The 19,534-nt window shown below is 49.1% G+C and overlaps 1 protein-coding gene across 5 annotated transcripts in view; it reads right to left on the minus strand.

The window, feature by feature from the left end:
• Positions 1–13,316: 13,316 nt before the first annotated feature.
• Positions 13,317–19,534, minus strand: part of Auh (AU RNA binding methylglutaconyl-CoA hydratase) — a 95,464-nt gene continuing 89,246 nt past the window's right edge. For 3 of the 5 annotated variants that reach the window (XM_085831086.1, XM_021180191.3, XM_085831088.1), the window contains 5 exons: positions 19,264–19,451; positions 17,968–18,018; positions 16,506–16,553; positions 16,079–16,187; positions 13,317–13,956 (listed from right to left, as the gene is read on the minus strand). In XM_085831086.1, coding sequence (XP_085687212.1) covers positions 13,913–13,956; positions 16,079–16,187; positions 16,506–16,553; positions 17,968–18,018; positions 19,264–19,451 — 440 coding nt within the window. In that variant the 3' untranslated portion in view covers positions 13,317–13,912. The remainder of the gene's footprint in view (positions 13,957–16,078; positions 16,188–16,505; positions 16,554–17,967; positions 18,019–19,263; positions 19,452–19,534) is intronic. The other 2 variants (XM_085831087.1, XM_021180192.3) reach the window with 1 other exon arrangement.

A 19,534-nucleotide genomic window follows, 5' to 3' on the forward strand; every position in this document is an offset into this window, starting at 1 on the left:
TGTGGGCTGTGTTGCATAACAGGTCTGGGATCAGAGTGCCTGGGCTACACAATGTAGCTAGTGTGTCTCCCGCTGACCTTTTCCAAGACAGAATCACAACCATGCCCCGCCCCCTGCGCCCCTTCCCTCGAACCCCCCCCCCCCGCACATGTTGCCAATGTTGGATATAGAGAAGCACAAATGTCAGCTCCCCCACAGTTCCCAAAGGAAGACTTTGAAGTCCCTGGTTTCTTGCAGCCTGGTGGCTTGCCTGCCCATCTTACTCCTCACCACCGTAAAGGTTGTCCTTTAACACGAAAGCAAAATGTTTTGCTGAAGTGCTTCCTGGCATCTGGGATAGGAACAATAGGCACAGACAATAGATTATTTTATACGTAAGAAAAGCAAAAGGTCAGAGGTGTGTGTGTGTGTGGGGGGGAGCCAGGCTGTGAGCGTCATAGCGCTCCATCCGTGCTCCATCCGCGTTTAATGCAGTTGAGCAACCACGCTGGCGAGAAACTGTTACTTAATCCTGCCAGTATTATCCAGAAAGAATGCTTGCGAAATCCTGAAGACAAATATGCTGTAATTATTACATGCACACAGAGCTTGTTGAGCATAAACTGTTAGTGTAACATCAACACAGTCTCCTGTTCCACTGGAGTGGACCAGTAATTAGCACCCACAATGTACTCTGTGTGTGTGTGTGGGGGGGGGGAGATGGGAGGACAAGAGAGGGAGGTGTTAAAGGGCTCTACAAGCCCGGCACACAGACCTTGTTCTCCATGACACTTCTGCCTGAAAAATACTTCAGGGCCAAGCACCAAGTGTGCATTCTAGAAAATAGGAAGAGACTTAGTTCTCTGACACTTCAGAAAGAAGTGAGCATGAAACTTAAGCAAACCTCTCCTTCCTTTCACCCTCCTTCCTACTTTCTCCTTTCTATATCTTTCTCTTGGTACTCTTCCTTTCTCCTGCCCCTTCTGTCCCTCTCCCTTCCTCCCTCACATTCTCTCCCTCCTCCCTCATGTTCCCCTCCCTCCTCTCTCACATCCCCCTCCCTCCTCCCTCACATCCCCCTCCCTCCTTCCTCACATCCCCCTCCCTCCTTCCTCACATCCCCCTTCCTCCTCCCTCACATCCCCCTCCCTCCTCCCTCACATCCCCCTCCCTCCTTCCTCACATCCCCCTCCCTCCTTCCTCACATTCCCCCTTCCTCCTCCCTCACATCCCCCTCCCTCCTCCCTCACATCCCCCTCCCTCCTCCCTCACATCCCCCTCCCTCCTCCCTCACATCCCCCTCCCTCCTCCCTCACATCCCCCTCCCTCCTCCCTCACATCCCCCTCCCTCCTCCCTCACATCCCCCTCCCTCCTCCCTCACATCCCCCTCCCTCCTCCCTCACATCCCCCTCCCTCCTCCCTCACATCCCCCTCCCTCCTCCCTCACATCCCCCTCCCTCCTCCCTCACATCCCCCTCCCTCCTCCCTCACATCCCCCTCCCTCCTTCCTCCTTTCCTCCCTCTTTTCCCTCCCTTTCATTTCTTTCCTCCCTCTCCCCTTCTCCCCTTAGTTCCTATCCCCCTGGTTTTTGTTTTGTTTTGTTTTGTTTTCCTAAAAGGGACCCTTGGATGCTATGGCATCTGCACAGGGAACTTTGCCCAAAGTCTGGTGAGTTCATATTCAGGACTGGTCCTATCATGACCAAGCATGGGATGTCAACTCAATAGCCCAAAGGAACTTTTTCCAGAAAGGCAAAGTGTAACACACACACACACACACACACAGAGAGAGAGAGAGAGAGAGAGAGAGAGAGAGAGAGAGAGAGAGAGAGAGAGAGAGACTTTATAAAATATTTTTCAGTATGTGCAAAAAGCTAGAGAAAGTGTGAGACTGAGGTCTGACCAAACAAGGAATAATAACACAGAGACTCCGGGGAAGAGGAAGAACCAAAGAAGGTTCCTCAGATCAAAACTACACTGGGTGTGGACTGCTCCCTCAGAGCCAAAGCAGTGCCCTGGCAGCAGAGGAAAGGGGAAGCCCGGAAGCCTTCAGGAGAAGCAATCAAATCCAAAGACAGAAGAAAGATCAACGGAAAGCAAAGCCTGTGGGGTTCCCTGAGCACACCAACATGAAGGAGGGGAGTCCTAGGAGCGGGTGAGGAAGAAGAGAGTGGCCAAGTGGATCCCAAGTTCAACACCACCCACACACCCAAGAAGTTTGGAAAACAGGCTCCAATCGGAGAGCCACACTGAATGCGTTATCCAGCCGACACACTTGTAGCTCAGATAGGAAAAGCCAGACAAGGCAGACCTAGTTGATGTACACAGGCCTGTGTTCCTAGCTACCTGAGGGGTAGCCAAGACAGGAGCATTGTGCCTGGACCACAGAGGGAAGTTGAGGCCATCATGGGCAAGTTACTGAGATTTCATTACCAAGTAAAAGAGGGCTGAAGACATAGCTCAAAGGTCAGGTATTGCCTGTATGTGTGACGGTTTGGGTTACATCCTGTGTGTGTGTGTGTGTGTGTGTGTGTGTGTGTGTGTGTGTGTGTGTGAGAGAGAGAGAGAGAGAGAGAGAGAGAGAGAGAGAGACAGAGAGACAGAGAGACAGAGAGACAGAGACAGAGAGACAGAGAGACAGAGAGACAGAGAGAGAGACAGAGAGGCAGAGAGACAGAGAGACAGAGAGAGACAAACGTATACAAGAGAAAGAGAGAGACAGACAGAGACAGAGACAGGGTAGAGGGAGACAAAGAGACAGAGACAAATCATCTCTCAAGCACAATGACAACTCTGGGAAGCACACCACACAGACACCAGAAGAAAAGTTCACCTTGATACAAACACATGAGTGTAGCACACAGTAGGACGCCATCAGAAAAGCAACCCCAACCCTGTTAAGAGGAGAGCAGCAAACCAGTGCAGGCTCAGCGCCCCCCCCCGCCCCCGCCCCCGCCCCAAGGCCGGAACACTGAGATCCACTGGTGAAGAGTGTGCCCATGCAACCCAGAGGACGAAAGCGCCCAGGACAGACACCGTGGGAGGGGCATTCCATGCTGAGCCTGGGAGCCTCCTGAGGGCCGATTCCTGGGCAGAAATCTGCATTGACAAGACAGAGAGATGGCAGCTTGCACACAGCCCACTGGATCCTGCAGACGCAGGCTGTCCTCCCGTCAGAGGGGCTGGCTGTAAAGACACCTTGGGGGATGAGGACCTACACATATCCCAGCTCAAGGGATGAGCCCTGGTGTTTTTATTAGTAATTTTATTTGGTTTCGTTTTCATTTTCACTTCAGTTTTAAATCTTCGCATCTGTATTTTGAATTGCTCAATTAGGTTTTATGGCTTGTGCTTGCGTTATCTCTCTTACCTTTAACCTATATTCTTGCTTTCTCATTCGTCATTTCCTCCTCTCCTCCTTTTCCAGGCCTTATTATGTTTTACTTCCTTAAAAGAATTCATCTATCCATTCATTTGATGTGTGCATGTGCGTGTTTGTATGTCTGTGTGTGTGTGAGAGAGCATGTGTGTGCATGTGCCTGTGAGCATACGTGCACGTGTGCATGTGTGCACATGTGTACATATGCGTGTGCATATGTGTGTGTATATATGTGGTTTTGGTGTGTGTGAGCATGTGAGCATGTGTGTGCATATATGCACATGTGTGTATGCATGTATGTGTATGTTTGTGTTTGTGTGTATGTGTGTATGTGTGTATGTGTGTGGATGTGTATATGTGTTTGTGTGTGTATGGGCCTGAGTGTGGGGTGTTGTGTGTGTGCATGTGTGCCTGAGCATATGCACATGTATCCTATTCATGCAGTGTCCTGGGAGGTCAGAAGAGGGCATCAGATCCCCCGGGGCCCGAGTTACAGGTGCTTGCCAGCTGTCCTGTGGATGCGGGGACCAGACTCAGATGCTCCTCAAGAGCACTAGCCACTCTTCACCCCTGCCTCTCTTCTTACTGAACTATACCTATCTTCAGCTTTACTAATCCTTCAGCTCCATTTAACCTACGAGGACCTGAATTCCTTTGCTTCCTCATGCCCATAGGCATGCCATTCAAGTTCCCATTTGCCCCATTCTGCACTTTCATACCGGGGTTACTGTCCAATCATGTTCCTGTTGCAGCTGACTATGCGGATGATGAGCCCACGTGGAGACTACCTACTAAGAAGACCCATGCAAGAGTGGCCAACAAAAAGCATGGAGAAAAGAAAATGTAAGGGCTAGGATGTGTTCATCTCAACAGATGCACAGAGCATAACCCAGAGATCGAAAAGGAAAAAGCAAACCGGTCCCAGGACACTTTCAAAGTCCGGCCATAGCTCCTTGTTAACTGAAATCACAGTCCAGGAAGTAACTGAGACACCAGAAAAAGAATTCAAAATCCTAGGAGGAGCCATGCTAACTGTACAAATACTGTGTCTCATACCACCCTGTTACTTTTTAGAAGACAACTGTGGCGTTCTGTGCACAGATTCTCTGTCTCTGTCTCTGTCTCTGTGTGTGTGTGTGTGTGTGTGTGATGCTCCCAGCAAGACTCCTGGGCTCTCCACATCTAGCAAGTTGCTGGCAACGCTCCAGCAAGCTTTATACAAACCATTGCTAGAGCTAAACACATCCTACATGACCTCCTCCAGCAGAAAGACCCTTGGATGTAGCCTGTCTCCCCTAACTTTTGACCTTTGCCTTCTCCACTGCTGCTGGGCAACATGTTCTTCTGCAATGACTTACCACCATGAGTGTGAGCACACACTGCAGCTCTGGACAGAGCTACAGGGAGTCTTGGAGATCTCCAACATGGGTAGCCTTTACTTTTATTCATTTCAAAGCATGTTTGTTATACTTTTTAAGAATCATGTTTACCCTATATTTGTGGATTTCCAAATTCCCTCTTCTTAAACTTTTCAAATTTCACCTCATTAAAGTTGGCAAGCATACTTTGAATGAACTCCAGTCCTTTCTAGGGATTCATGTCTTCTGGCTGGATGTAGGCTCTGTCCTGGAGAACACACAGGCTGCGTGCCCTGCTCTGCTGTTACTGGGTGGGATGCTCAGAAGGCATCTACTGAGTTGAGTTGGTTTGGGGTCTTGTTTCATCTTTTCCTTTCCTTATGAAGCTGCCCAGTGCTGATAGCTTTTGAAAGCGAGGTGTTGAAGTCTGTAACTCTTATTGTTGGATTTACTACTCCACCATCAATAGTTGCCTAGGACTGGCTCCAGCAGCGGGGCGCCTTTTCATGTATTTTAGAGCTTTTCTTTTAGATGCCACACTCAGTTCATTCTGCCTATGAAGTGGGAGCTTAATCACTGATAGTCCGAGCCCCTCTTGTTACTGTGGGACTCACTCCTGCCACTTGTGTGTATCTAACTATCACAGCAGCATTTGCTATTGTGTATCTGTCACCACAATTGCTGCCATTTTCTCCTCCCCACCCTCCTCTCCTCCCATTCTCTTCTTCCTCTTTCTCGATCCTTTCTTCTCTCCCTCCCTTCTCCTCATTATTCCTTTCCCCCCATCTTCTCTTCCCCATTTCTGTACATTTCTGTGTATAGCTTTCGCTTGCCGTTTCTTTTACTATATATACACTTGATTTGTTAATGAGCTTTCTGGAAATTACCATCACTGTTTCAGCTTATAAATTCTATGTTTGGATTGATGTCAACTTAATTTCAACCATCTATAGAGGTTCGCTTGTAGGCAGCTGTGTAGCCCTCGCTTTCCTCTGCAGGTCACCGTTACAGGATTAAGTCATTGTGTATTACGAGGCCATCGGCACAGCCACGTAATGACTGCTTAATGACATCTTTTAATTCTGATGGAAGGAAGAGAAGTTACAGGTGAAAACATGCTTGATCTGTCTTGTATTCACTTTGCACCGTAACCAGTGCTCATTTGTTTCGTGCTAATGTGAATCAGTCTCTAGCATCTTCATTTCACCTGAAGAACTCACTTGATTCTCTATCAATAAAGCAATCCACTCCTGACAAATGCCCAGCTATGGTTTCTCTTAGAATACTTTAACTTTTCCTTGATTTTTAACTTTTAAAAACTAGTGTCAGTGCTGAAGAGATGGCTCAGCAGTTAAGAGCACTGGCTGCTCTTCCAAAGGACCTGGGCTTCCCATGGTGACTCACAGCCCTCTGTAACTCCAGTTCCAGGAGATCCAGTGCCCTCTTGGGCTGAGGTAGGGCAGAGACTTGCCTCTTTTTCTTAGCAACTCAATTCTTATGCCTGGAGAACTTTGTACTGGCTATTTTTGTGTCAACTTGACACAGCTGGAGTTATCACAGAGAAAGGAGCTTCAGTTGAGGAAATGCCTCCATGAGATCCAACTGTAAGGCATTTTCTCAATTAGTGATCAAGGGGGAAAGGCCCCTTGTGGGTGGGACCATCCCTGGGCTGGTAGTCTTGGGTTCTATAAGAGAGTAGACTGAGCAAGCCAGGGGAGGCAAGCCAGTAAAGAACATCCCTCCATGGCCTCTGCATCAGCTCCTGCTTTCTGACCTGCTTGAGTTCCAGTCCTGACTTCCTTGAGTGATGAACAGCAGTATGGAAGTGTAAGCTGAATAAACCCTTTTCCTCCCCAACTTGCTTCTTGGTCATGATGTTTGTGCAGGAATAGAAACCCTGACTAAGACAAACTTCAAACACAATCTAAAGTTCTAAACCTGCTTAGTTTTTTGTTTTTTGGTTTTTTTGTTTTTCAGGAAACTCAAGAGACACATTTGTCTGTATACAGGATGCTCACACACACACACACACACACACACACACACACACACACACAGGCATACTGAAACCGCAGGTCACAGGGACGTGATGTGAGCACAAAGAGTCTGTCCTCACAACATCACAGCTGTTCTTGGGAGCAGTGGCGTCACTGGTAGGCCTGATAAACTCCCTGCCCCCATCATTTCTCAAGAGCAGATTAACAGGTCATTTCCACATCAGACATTTCCACAAAGACTAGATAAAAAGCGAATTAGTTTCATGCATTGAGCATGCCAAACAGTCACTGTGGGGTGCTAAGAATAAATAAATAAGCTGGACTGGAGATGAGGCTTAGCCTTATCTTGTTTATATATACACCACCCTGGATTTGAGCCCCAGTACTTCCTTAACCAATATGGTGGTGAAGCGTTGTAATCCCAGCCCTGGGCAGATGAAGGCAGAAGGGTCAGAAGTTCAGGTTACTCTGAAGCATAGTAAGTTCAAATCCAGCACCTGTGATCCTATCCCTCAAACTATATGGTAACTGTTTGCCATCTGAATTTCCTCCCATCCAGTTAAATGCCACCGTCCTTGCCTGTCTTTTGAAAGATGTCGCGTAAATCTTGCAGTTAAGTTTTAATGCATTCAAACGATGGCTCTCTTAATAAGCAAGTTCTAGGCTTCATAAAAAGCCTTTTTAGTAGACAACTTAAAAAGAAATATTACTCAATGAGGGAGAGGCTGCCCAGCATTGGACTTCTCTGGCTTGCCCAAACACTTGGCTTTCCGCACACTGCACAACTGATTCATTCAACCCGTTCTGAAGCCGAAAGTGACGTGACTCATTATTTTTGAAAAGGTCAACAGGGCGCAGCTGCCAACTTTCAACTGTGTCTAGAACCTTCTTGGCGAACACCATCACCCAGAGGCCTTCAGTCCTCAGCTGTGGCCCGATGACACAGGGATCCTGGTTTGTGTGTGTGTTGGAGGGGAGCGGGGTGGGGGGGGTGGGGAGGGAGGTACAGGTGTCTGCTCTGAACTGCCTCGCATTGCTGTGTGCAGAGCCCTGCCTGAAGGGTTCCACGTGCTCTAGACTTTAACGTTCAGAGGCTGGAGCCCTTGAAGGCAGCTTGACAGCAAGATTCAAGAGTGGGCAGAGCCCTGGGCAGGGGAGTTACGTGCTCTTAGCCCAGCCCAGCTCCTGCCCAGGTGGCCCACCAGACACAGGAAACAGCAGAGCAGCGCTTGAAAGCCACTGGCTGATGAGAAAATACAGTTGTCTCTAAGGCAAGCCATATCCCTAGGCCTCCAACACTGGCTCTGTAAACATGCCCTTCAGGTATGTGTGTGCACAGGAACATGCATGAGTGTTCAGGTGTGCCTATGCATGTGGAGGTCAGAGGACAGGCTTGACCATAATGTTCCACAGACACTATCCATATTGTTTTATGACACAAGGTCACTCACTGACCTGGGGCTCACCAAAAAGGCCAGGCTAGCTGACTGAGAGTCCTAAGGATCCTCTACTCCTGACTTGTCAGCACTTGGATCGAAGCGTGCCACCACATGGAGGGTTTTTGTTTTTTGTTTTGGTTTTGTTTTTTTTTGTTGTTGTTGTTGTTTGGTTTGGTTTGATTTTAATGTGGGCTCTAGGACCTGAACTCACATCGTCTTCATCCACTGGGCTACCCAGCCCACGATAGTGCCAATTCTCATGCTCAAACTCCTCCCACTCTGGATTACCCCAAGGAGCACAGACCTATCCTGGGCCATACTTGTTTTCAATTCTAAGGCCCAACTGTCCCCTATTTCCCACTCCGGACCCTCCCACCTCACTCCCCAACCCCCCACCGCCCCCACCGCCCCCACCACAAGAAGCCAGCATCTGCCACAAAGGCAGAGCTTCACATCTCAGTCCTCGTCCATGCTGAGGAAGCAGGCTGGTGCCCTCCACAAAAGCTGGTCTCCATTACTACCTAATACAGTGCTCACCCAGCAGCCCTGCCTGGGACCACCCACTTCCCGTTTAAGGGACTGTGCGGAGGGGTGTCTCAAGCTGCTTCTTCTGCTACCTTCAATTCTCACCTCCTGTGACTGGACAGCTGCCATGCAGGGACTTCCTCCCACCCTGCAGCATCTAAGGGTCCCAATCCATCCTGCAGGGCCCTGGGTTTTTTGAGACATCATTCTCCATGTAGCTCTGTCTGTCCTGGATCTTATTCTGTAGACCAGGCTGGCCTCGAACTCAGAGATCTGCCTGCCTCTGCCTCCCAAGTGCTGGAATTAAAGATGTGCGCCACCATCACTACTAGACCACTAGGCCAGGGCCTCTGTTCTTAGAGATGGCCCCAAACTGGCTACAGTTGTGGGGCCTCCCTCCTTGTCCAGCTGTTCCCCTCTGAAACATGAAACATGAACAGTACCATCAACACCGCTGGGTGAGGCAGAACCAATGATAAAGACAGGTGCAATGTACCTGGACCTCTATAAACAGCAGCAAGTACTGGCTCCCCTGACAAACGATGATGCTTGGCCTATGGCTTTGCTCTTGGTATCGGGGGAGCCAAAGTTTGCTCTAGAGTTCTTGGGTGCCTTCAGAAAACCAGTGACTCCATGATCATCCCCATGACTAGGGCATTAAGAACCAGATACAAGATTAGACATGGAGATGCACAACTTTCATCCCAGCATTTGAGAAGTGGAGGTGAGTTGATCTCTGTAAGTTCAAAGCTAGCCAGAGCTACACAATAAACTCCTGTCCCAGGTTGGGGGAGGGGGGCTGGGTACGGCATCCAGCCTGACCAGGGTGGAGAGATGAGGCATGTCAGCCATGATGAAAAGAGCCCAGATGGTGGTGAACACAGATGGAGTCCCTTCTTGAGCAGTGTGATTCTCGGGCTTGACACTTGTCCCAGTGATGGATCGGTGAGGTGTGAGGCCAGGTTACTCTGGGCTTCACAGCAGAGGCCAACTAACCCTTGGTGTCCACACATCTCTCAGAGTACTCTGCTATCTGTGAGCACCAAGATCCTGCACACAGACACCTAACTCAGCTTCCACTCCCGACCCAGTTTCTTTAACTAGAACTGGATAACATACTTTTCCTGAGGGATTTGTGAACACTAGAGTGAGAACATGGGCAGCATACCAGGGGAGGGGGGGGGCGGGAGTATCAGCCCCGCCTGCCTGCCTGTCACCATCCGATAAGCACACCTCCTTTATCTCCCCAAGTCATGAGATGATCGATCAGGGCAAAGGACACGCATCCCTGTGTAGACAGCACACCCAGCAAAGCCTTGGTGCGGTTATGTCATCTGGCTGCCAGCAAGCACAAAAGTGCTGAGTCGCCAGTTCTGAGATCAATCCCTGACTTGTTGGGACAATGTGCTGGTCTCCCCTGGGTACCATAGGAGGCTAGTGTGAGCTCTTGACTCATGGAGAGTCACACGGGGCCTGAAAATCACCGGGTAGGTTCCTAATTCAGTCCTCTACATGACAATGTGCCACCCAAGCCTATCAACATACCCTTAAACACATAAACATACTTTAAAGGCATGTCAACATACCCTTACGGCACTGCATATAACACTTGTATTTTGTGTTGCTGGGAGTTGAACCCAGGGCTGCACGTGTGCTCATGCCTGCCTCTACCACTCGACCACACTGTCAGCCCAATGCCATTTTTTTATGTTAGGGTTTTACAAAGAACAACTATGCTGGCTCCAGCATATGAGCAGCTGTCCCCAGAGATCTGTCCCCAGCCAAGGAAGGGCCACCTTCCCATTCACCTCCTCAAAATGTGAACAAGCGAGAGACAGGGTGGTGCCTCCATAGTGTCTCTGTGCACTCTCTTTGGATTCCTCCATCTTCCCTACCAGGCCCTGGCTTTCCTGTTGCCCTGAACATTTAGGAAATAGTCACCAACCGCCAACTGTCTGAGGCTCAAGTGCTGTCCTCCAGCAGGGAGGGGAGGCGGGCTTTGAACTTTCCAGAAGGGAGAGCTGGGACAAGACGGAGCTGGGTATCCGTAGGAATTTTAGGGCTTGAAACACAGATATTTTGAGTAAAGGATTTACGTGACCCTCCTTGTTCCCTAATCGCAATCTGCGCCCTGCTTCATTAATATAAAATAGTCTTATTTGTTTAGATTATCAACTAGCAACTTTCACGTATTTTCTTTTGTGACACGTGTACCATGGTTATTTTTAACATAGTATGAAAAAATAATAATAATCTCAACTGGCTTTTCGATAAAGCCCAATAACCACAGACATACTCGTCAGTTAATATTTAACTAGGTCAGGTAGACAAATAATGGACTTATTATTTTAAAATGTCAGCCTGTCAGGATCTTTGGACTCCAAATGAGAGTCGGTGGAGGTCACGCCATCCAAGTGGACATGAAGGTCAAGCAAAGGACAGGGCCACAGCCAGCACAAACAAGCTATCTGAAAGGGTGTGTTTTCTCCAAGCCCTGGATCCAAGAACTGACACCCTTCCCATTGCTGCTGGGGAAATGACAAAGCTGTATTTGATAAAGGGGTAAGTCTTGGTTGGTGGGGAAAACAGATCTTTCAGGGTAGAAAACAAAAATCTGAGATGATCCTTGAAGTCAAAGAGATAACCACACACACACACAAAATCAGAGCTTCTAGCTTTTTTTTTTTTTTTTTTTTTTTTTTTTTTTTTTTTTTTTTTTTTTTTTTTTTTTTAATGCTGGAGATTTGGCTCAGGGGTGACAAGCATTTGCTGCTCTTGTGGAGTTCAATTCCCGGCACCCACATTGGGTCGGTCACAACTGCCTGTAAACCAAGCTCCAGGGAGAGCCAATGTCTCTACAGGCACTGACACCTGTACATAACCCTCACTCATCCACATATGCACAATCACAATCAGAAGTAATGAATAACACACACACAATGGGGACTGACATGAAAATCCACACCTTAAGCCCCATCACTGGGGAGGCAAAGGCAGGCAAATTCTGTAAAATTCGGGGCCAGTCTGATCTACTCAGGGAACTTTAGGACAGCTGGAGCTACATTGTGAAACCCTGTCTAAATCATGTACTATTTAAGTGTCTGCATGCATGGATGAGCATTGTGCAGGTGCCCACAGTGGCCAGTAGGGGGCACCGAACCCACTGGAGCTGGAATCAGAGGCAGCTGTGACCACCTCATTGGAGGTGCTGGATAACAGGCTCCGGTCCTCTGCAGGAACTTTTAACTGGGAGGCAGAGCAAGGCTGGCCTTTAAAGCATGATTCTCCTGTCTCTGCTTCTCAAGTACTAGAAGTATGAGTGCTCCAGCAGTCACTAGGGGCCCCTGTGGTCCTCTGTAGGTTTCCTCCATTAGAACCAGCAGGTCTCCTGCTGAGATGAAGTGAAATGCTTTTTTGTTTGCTTTTGCCTCTTGGAGGGTAACTGTGCCTTCTTTAGCCCACACATACAGACCTAGCCACCAGTTTCAGCTATTTCAAGTGCTAGGGCTGTAGTTGGATTGGTGGTATTCTTGCCTGGCATACATGAAGCCCTGGGACTCAGCCCCAATGCTACAGAAAACCAGGTATGGTGCATGCATGCAATTCCAGCACCTAGAGGTGGGGACAGGAATATCACAAGTTTAAGGCCATCCCTTACTACATGGCCAAGTTGGAAGCTAGCCTGGGCCACACGAGGCTGTTTCAAAACAGAAAAATACAACAAAAAGAACAGATGTGACCATGAATGTACTTGCCACTCCATGCTGGGTGGCAAGGTCTGTGAGTCCAAGCCAGCCCTCCACAATGGCTGGCCTCAGGGGTGCCAGCAAAAGAAAACCCAGGCAAGGCAAACCCACCAAGAAGCAGCACTGATTCCTGCTGCCTCCCTGTCTGAAGTTGCTATAGGACTTTGCTCTCCGCTTCACAACTTGTTAGGAAACCAAGTGGTGATCAATCATCAACTGCTGACCTGGACCCCAAACCCTCATCCTCTCCCATTACCAGGACCATTTCCAGCTCAGTTAGAATATATGTGAGATGTTCAGCGTGTGGTGGACAGACAGGACGTGACCCTGGGAAGTCTGAAGGGCAGTCACCCCACCGGCCAAGGTTTCAGGCTGAAGATCAAGGGTGTGGCAGTCTGACATCAGATGGTGTGTGTGTGTGTGTGTGTGTGTGGAGGGGGGTCAGCTGGTTAGCTGGGCTAGCAGATAGATGGATAGATGTTCTGATCTGCAGCTCAGTGGCAGAGGTGGTGGCTGGTGCCATTGTTCTCTCTTGCGAAATTTAAGAATCACATCGGTGCTCAGGGTGAGGATGTGAGGGCAGGGCAGCAGGGAGGGGCATGCAGGATGCATGTGTGTGGTGGGAGGGAAGGGGATGCAGGATGCATGTGTGTGGCAGGACAGGAGGCCCACTGCAGTCTTCAGCAAGCATCAAGCTCTGTGAAAGCACAGCCAGGCCCAGCCTGGGACACCTCTGCCGAAGACACTGTGGCTTGAAGCCAAGTAGAACCACTGATGGGCTGACCCTTCACCCCTGTTCTGGGACCGTGTCACATGGTTCCTTGGCAGGGTCAGCAAAGAGACTTTACTCTGAAATCTGTTCTGAAAGGTTGGGCAAGGGGCAAGACGCGGATTCTCAAATCACTCTCCATTGGCTTTATTGAAACTAGGGGGGTTTCCCTCAGAGTGTCCACCCAGGTCCTCTGGTGGCGATGGGCATTTGTACACTTGTAGCACATGTGTGTGTTTGTGCGTACACACGTGTGTGTTCCTATGTACACACACGTATATGCTCGCATGTACATAATTACTCAGCAACTACATTTGGTATAACTTCACATTTTTGGGATACAGAAATAGTTTTATTTTCTTAATGCAGCATGGTAGACATACAATCAATTATTCCCTAGAGTGTGCAATATAAATTATTCACATTAAAAAATTAACGACAAAGCCTGATATGCGGGAAATATTAAAAACATACACCTAATTTTTACGTGTTTTTACCACGGACATTGCTAGCTTTATAAATCTGAATAAATATGACATGGCGCACAGTGGCTTGAGTACAGATGGGCCTGCTCCGGGTGTAGTGAGAACCCACTCTCCACTTTGGTCACTGCAATTCCCCGTGGCGGCACGGGGAGGCTCTGAACTGCTTCCAGCACTATGGGAGGCTGCGGTGGGCTTTCCTCCTATTCTCCCTTGTAGCGAGGGGGTCTTTTCTCCTTAAAAGCAAGAAGACCTTCCAGTCTGTCCTTTGTTGAGATGGTCTAAGAGACAAAACATGACACACACAAAAATATAAACCACAACAGCGGATCGAGCCACCAGCAGCTGCTAGGAAGGCTGAGAGTCCTTTGAACAAGTCTCCTAACGATGGGGCCAAACTATTTTTAACCCCCAAATTTTTTTCCATTTCTACTATGCTTTAAACAGGAGATATCTGATTTCCAGAGGCTAAACAAATGAAAAGCTCAGCAAGTGGAGACCCCCGTGCCCCACCCCCCCACCCCCGTCCAGTGGCCTGGATCAGAGCACACAGCGGCTACCTCGTGAGGAGTCGGTGGTCTCACGCACTTGTATGCTCTGTGGGTTTTGAAAGAAGTGCAACATCACCTGTCACCACAGTGTACAGAGGGCTCGGCTGCCCCAAGCATCCTTAGTTCTCTACGTGCTCATCCCCAACCTGCCAAACCCCTCTTGCAGAGTGTCACTGGGTGTCGGGAGTCACTCAGCAGCCAGTACTTTCAGACTGAAACCTTTCCTGGAGTACTGTAAATTCAAGGTTCCTTTATGCCATTTTGTTACTTGACAGCTCCCACCTTCTTCTCGCTGTGCAATATTCTACCACACAGATGTACCAGGTGGTATTTCACCTATACAAGGACCTCTTTTTATTTATTCTTGAGACAGAGTCTCACTATGTAGTTGAAGCTATCTTCAAAGTCTTGTTACCACAGGCTAGCCTTGCCCTTTCTTGAATTTTAGTCTTTGTGCCTCTAGACCTGACTGTGAAGCGCACGTTGACTGTTTCTAGATTAGCAATTGTGAACAAAGTTTAGCAGCAGGTTTTCACCTTGTCTCAGTAAACATCAAGGAGCACAGTGGCTGGGTGACGTGGTCAGAGGACACTCAGCCTTATCTCAAACTGACATCTATCTTGGGGTCACTGAACCACTAACCCTAGCAGCCACAATGAGAGTCAGTGCCCACTGTTTTCACTTCTGGTCACTTAACACATACTTCATAGATTTCAGCTTCCAAATGACAGGCGTTTGTAGCACAGTCTCAGGTTACAGTTTGTCACCTGCTCTCCTACTGCGGTGAGGCGGCTACTCGGGGGCTCTTGTCGGGGGCTCTTGTCCGTTTCTACAGTGGGTTTTCACTACCTTACTGTGGTGTCTTGGATGTGAGGCCTTTACCAGATCTACACTGTGGGAAGGCTGGCTCCCAGCTCACCCCTTTCCATCCTTTCAGCCGAATTATACTGAGCAGAAGTGAATTTTAAGGGAGTCAAAACCCTCCACTCCTCTCTCTCTGTCTTCTCTCTTAGGTGGCTTTATGTCACCATAACCAAGGCCAAGCTTCCGACTACGGCTGTACAGTGGCGGCTTTCCTGGCCACTGGGATGGAACCACATTTGGTGCAAAGGGTAATGCTGTGTGCATCATATATGTGGATGCCCGGATGTTCCATGTTGCTCTTGCTCCTGTCTGCTCTCCACTGAGTGGTTGGCGTCCTTTTGTTAAAGTATCTTGACTGGTGTGGGCTGTGTGAGTCTCGGAACTCAACCCCAGATGGACTTACGAGCTCTGTCACCAGCATCACAGAGCCTTGAACCTGGGCACTCTTGGTTTCCCAGCTTCATCTTCTGGCCACACCCAGATATCTATTCTGCATCTTGTCTTTGGACTTGGAATCAACCTTTTACTCACTAAATAATGAGCCGAGATGCTTGCTGTTATAGAATGTCCAGCATTATTAAATGGTCAGATGTTTTTGTCTTTGCTTTGAGACAAGGTCTCACTTTACTGTGTGGCCATGGTTGGCCTGGAATTCACGCCTGTTTCTGCTCTGCCCCTGCCTCTGGACTGCTGAGATTAAAGGTGTGCACCACCACGCCCCACAGGACTGACTTCTGAATGGTGCTGAGTCCCCCTCCCCCAAACACGGACTTCCAACTGTACAGATCATGATGTCTGCCACCAGCGTTTACTAGTTCTGTGCTCTAGAGCTTGGGTAGACTTTGACTACGAAGAACACACCCATGCATTTCTCTTGTTACAGGCGTGCGGGATTAGTGTGATCTTTGCTGTGACTTTGGACGAGGATTTCCATTGTTGATTTTTTTGGAACTGTCTCAGACGGTTATGTCAGTAGCTTCACTTCTACCTTTTCGACGTGTGTCAGAAGCTCCACTTCTTGGTCTTGCCTTGGCGCATGAGCTCAGCTCCTGACCTGAAGCTGACGGGGACACTGAGGAGTCACCGCTGCCCCGACCCTGCCCGGAGAGCACTGTGTCAGTGCGGGATCTGCTCAGCTCGCACTCTGGGGCAGAGCTTTGATCGAGAACATACACCTTAACAAAGACTTTTGCTTCTGGGGATGTGTGTCTATCAATATAACCATACACTTTGCTTTTTCTGTGGAGAGAGAAGGCTCAGAACCCCAGGGACAGCCATCAAGCTGTAAATATCGCCACAGCATGGCAGGGCACCCCTGTAAAATCTCAGCAGCAACTCCTGCCAACCCAGATGGCCCTGCCCCTGAGGATGGCAGTGCTGTACACACTCTCTGGATCTGTCACCATGTTACATACCTGAGCATAGCAGGCTTCTTCTATGGCTAACCCTGTTACTAAGTCGACCTGAGGAGAAAACATAATTCATTTCAGCAAAATAAGGTAGATTCAATGCACACTCAAACTCAATGGCCCCATCCTAAACCGAGTCCTCCCACACAGCCCACTTGCTCAGGAGGATGTGCAGCCTGAGACCTGTAACTAAGCCCCCGGACTCATAGCCTGACGCACATCTGGGAGCTGTGCAACCGGGGAAAGTTACGCGACCTCTCTGTGCTTCAGAGGCATGTCTGACAGCGGCTAGCCTCAGCATTCACCAAATGAGGGGTTGGTTAGTAAGTGTTGTCTGAAGGTTTGCCTAGCACCGGGGAAGGCCTATCTGAGGTGTCTCTGTAAATATTGTTAAGATTATTAAAGCACTGAAGTAAGGCAATCGCTCGTAATTTTATGACACAGCATTCACTGCATGCAAACCCACTCTCAGGACACTGCCTCGCAGCCAAGGAAGCTTGGGGGCCCCTGTGTGCAAAGAAGGAGGAGTTTTTTTTTTTTTTTTTTCAGACAACCACAATAACTGAATGCCAAAGCTGCAGGGAGAGGTGGCTCACACAACTAAGAGTACCTGCTCTGGAAGCATGAGGACCCGAGTTCGAATCCCCACACTCATGTAAGAAGCTGGGCGTGCGTGGGCCTACATGCCTGCCACTCTAGCACTGGAGGGTGAGGGTGTAGACAGGAGGGTCACTGGAGCTTGCTGGCTGCCAACTTAGCCAAAAACAAAAAAAAAAACAAAAAACAAACCCAAACAACAACAGCAACAAGACCCCAAAACAAACAAACAAACAAACAAACAGCAACAGCAACAAGCTCCAGGTTCAAGAAAAGACCCTCCTTAAAGTAGTAACATAGAACCTGAAAGAGGACACCTGACACTCTTCTTTGGTCTCAGTGTGCAAACAAATGCTTGTGCAAGCTAATTAGCATGTGTGTGTACACACACACGCACATACACGCACACACCTCCCTCTCTCTGTCCCTCACCCCCACCGTGTATGAGACTCTGCACTCCCCACTGCTCTCCTAGTCTAGGACCCTTCTCCTTCGAATTCACATTACCAGTGTGATACCCAAACTCTTCAAGACTAGCCTGTGCTCACTGGCTCTCCCTGCACACATACTCTGCAATTCCAGGTAAAAAGCAATACTCGGCGTGGAGCCAAGCCGCACTTCATGAATTTCTGATACAAGTGTGGTCTCGCTGAGGAGTCTGTTTCCCCAGGGCCTGGCTGATGACCTCACTAAAGCAATGTCAAAAGGAACAAGGTTCCATAGGCTGTAGGGGTCCCCTGAATTTTGCAGCTATGGCCCTAGGAGGAACCCCAGCAACATCCATCACCATGGTAACAGCTGCACTCGGAGACTCGGAAATCACAGGGAAGACTGGCTCTGCGGAGCAGTCACCTTCCCCATCAGCACTCACCTCCATCCCTTGGTTAATTGCTAGTTTGGCCACTCTCATTGCAACAGGCCCCTGAAATTCAAAGTAAAGAAGAAAGCTCTAATTACTACTTAATGCAAATGATGAGGAACTCCTCAGTGTAATTCACATATTCCCAGTGCTGGACCCACGGATTGGCTAACAGCAGCTGAGATGCTAAACTCATCTTCTGAGCTTCAACTGCAGAGTGGCTGTCACTGATCAAACTGGGTCTCGAAGGCAGCAGGAGGTGGGCGTCCACTGTGCCCAGCCTGCCTCAGTTACTGTCCTCACAAGCGAAACAAGGGGAGTACAGAGGTCGGCCTGGCTCACCGCACTAACCAGCAGCAATGCCAGAAGGTCAGGCTGGAAAGGAGCTGGAGCTGTCAAGGGGGCTCCAAGCCACACCTCTTTATTTGGTACCTCTCCTGCGTCAGCATGGACAGCTGACTGCAGTGACAGCAGGACACACGGGCATGTGCCCTCGGGTACATCTGGGTTATGGAAGGGAGAACCAGACACCCTCTCTGAGAAGAGCAGCAGCACCCTTCAGTACTGTGGAAGCTCAGCTACCGCCACTACCCTAGAGGCAGCCATCCTCTCCAGCCAGAGCGGAGTTCTTTGATCTTGATTTACATCGGTCTTCAGGAGTTGAGCATCCACTTTCGAAGTGAATGGCCTTTTATATTAAAATACAACATTGTGAGGCTCTGGAGAAGGCTTAGTGGGTAATAGGCTTACTAGGAGTTCACATCTCCAACACACATGAATAGCAGGTTAGCGTGGCAGCACTTAGGGAGGCAAAAACAAGCAGACTGCGCTGACTGGACAGGTTAAGTTGAACTATAAAGCCCAAGAAAGAGATCCCTCTCCGATATATGAGGTGGAGGAAAATGGAGGAAGACACCAACGGCAAACCCTGGCCTCCGCGGGCGTGTGCACACAGTCTCCCAACTTGCTAGGACACACTGTCATCCCACATGCCTGGATGTGAGACAGTGCTTCCCCTCCCACCCCCCATCGCTCTCTCTCCATAGAGATGTCTTAGGTTAGAGTACTGAGTTGGTATACAAGCAAAGACAATTTACTAGGAAGTTACACTCTGTGTGTGTGTGTGTGTGTGTGTGTGTGTGTGTAGCACAAGTGATGTGTCTGTTGGTAATACAATGCAACCCTCAGATTCCTTTCAAATCTTAATTTTAACTGTTTTACTTGAGAGGTAGGACAGGGCCACCTCAGTGCGTGAGGCGGGTGCTATGCTTGATCTCGAGTGGACACACACAGGTGCTCTCACGGTACCTGAGGTAGAAACTCTCTCGCCAGGTCCAGCGCCTTCCTGTAGGCTGCATCCCCTTCCTGGTTCTGTTCTAACACGTGGCTGATCAAGCCCACAGCTTTGGCTTCTTGACCGTCAAGAACTCGGGCAGAGAAGATGAGTTCCTTAGCCAGGGACATCCCGATGGCACGTGGCAATCTCTGTGTCCCTCCTGAAGGGGGAGGGGAGAAAGACAGCATGCAATGATTTGAAGTAAGTCCTAAAATTAAAACAGGGCCCGACGATAATATGCGC

The sequence above is a fragment of the Mus caroli genome, unplaced genomic scaffold (assembly GCF_978045245.1).
Source record: "Mus caroli unplaced genomic scaffold, Mus_caroli_1 scaffold_15, whole genome shotgun sequence".
NCBI lineage: Eukaryota > Metazoa > Chordata > Mammalia > Rodentia > Muridae > Mus > Mus caroli.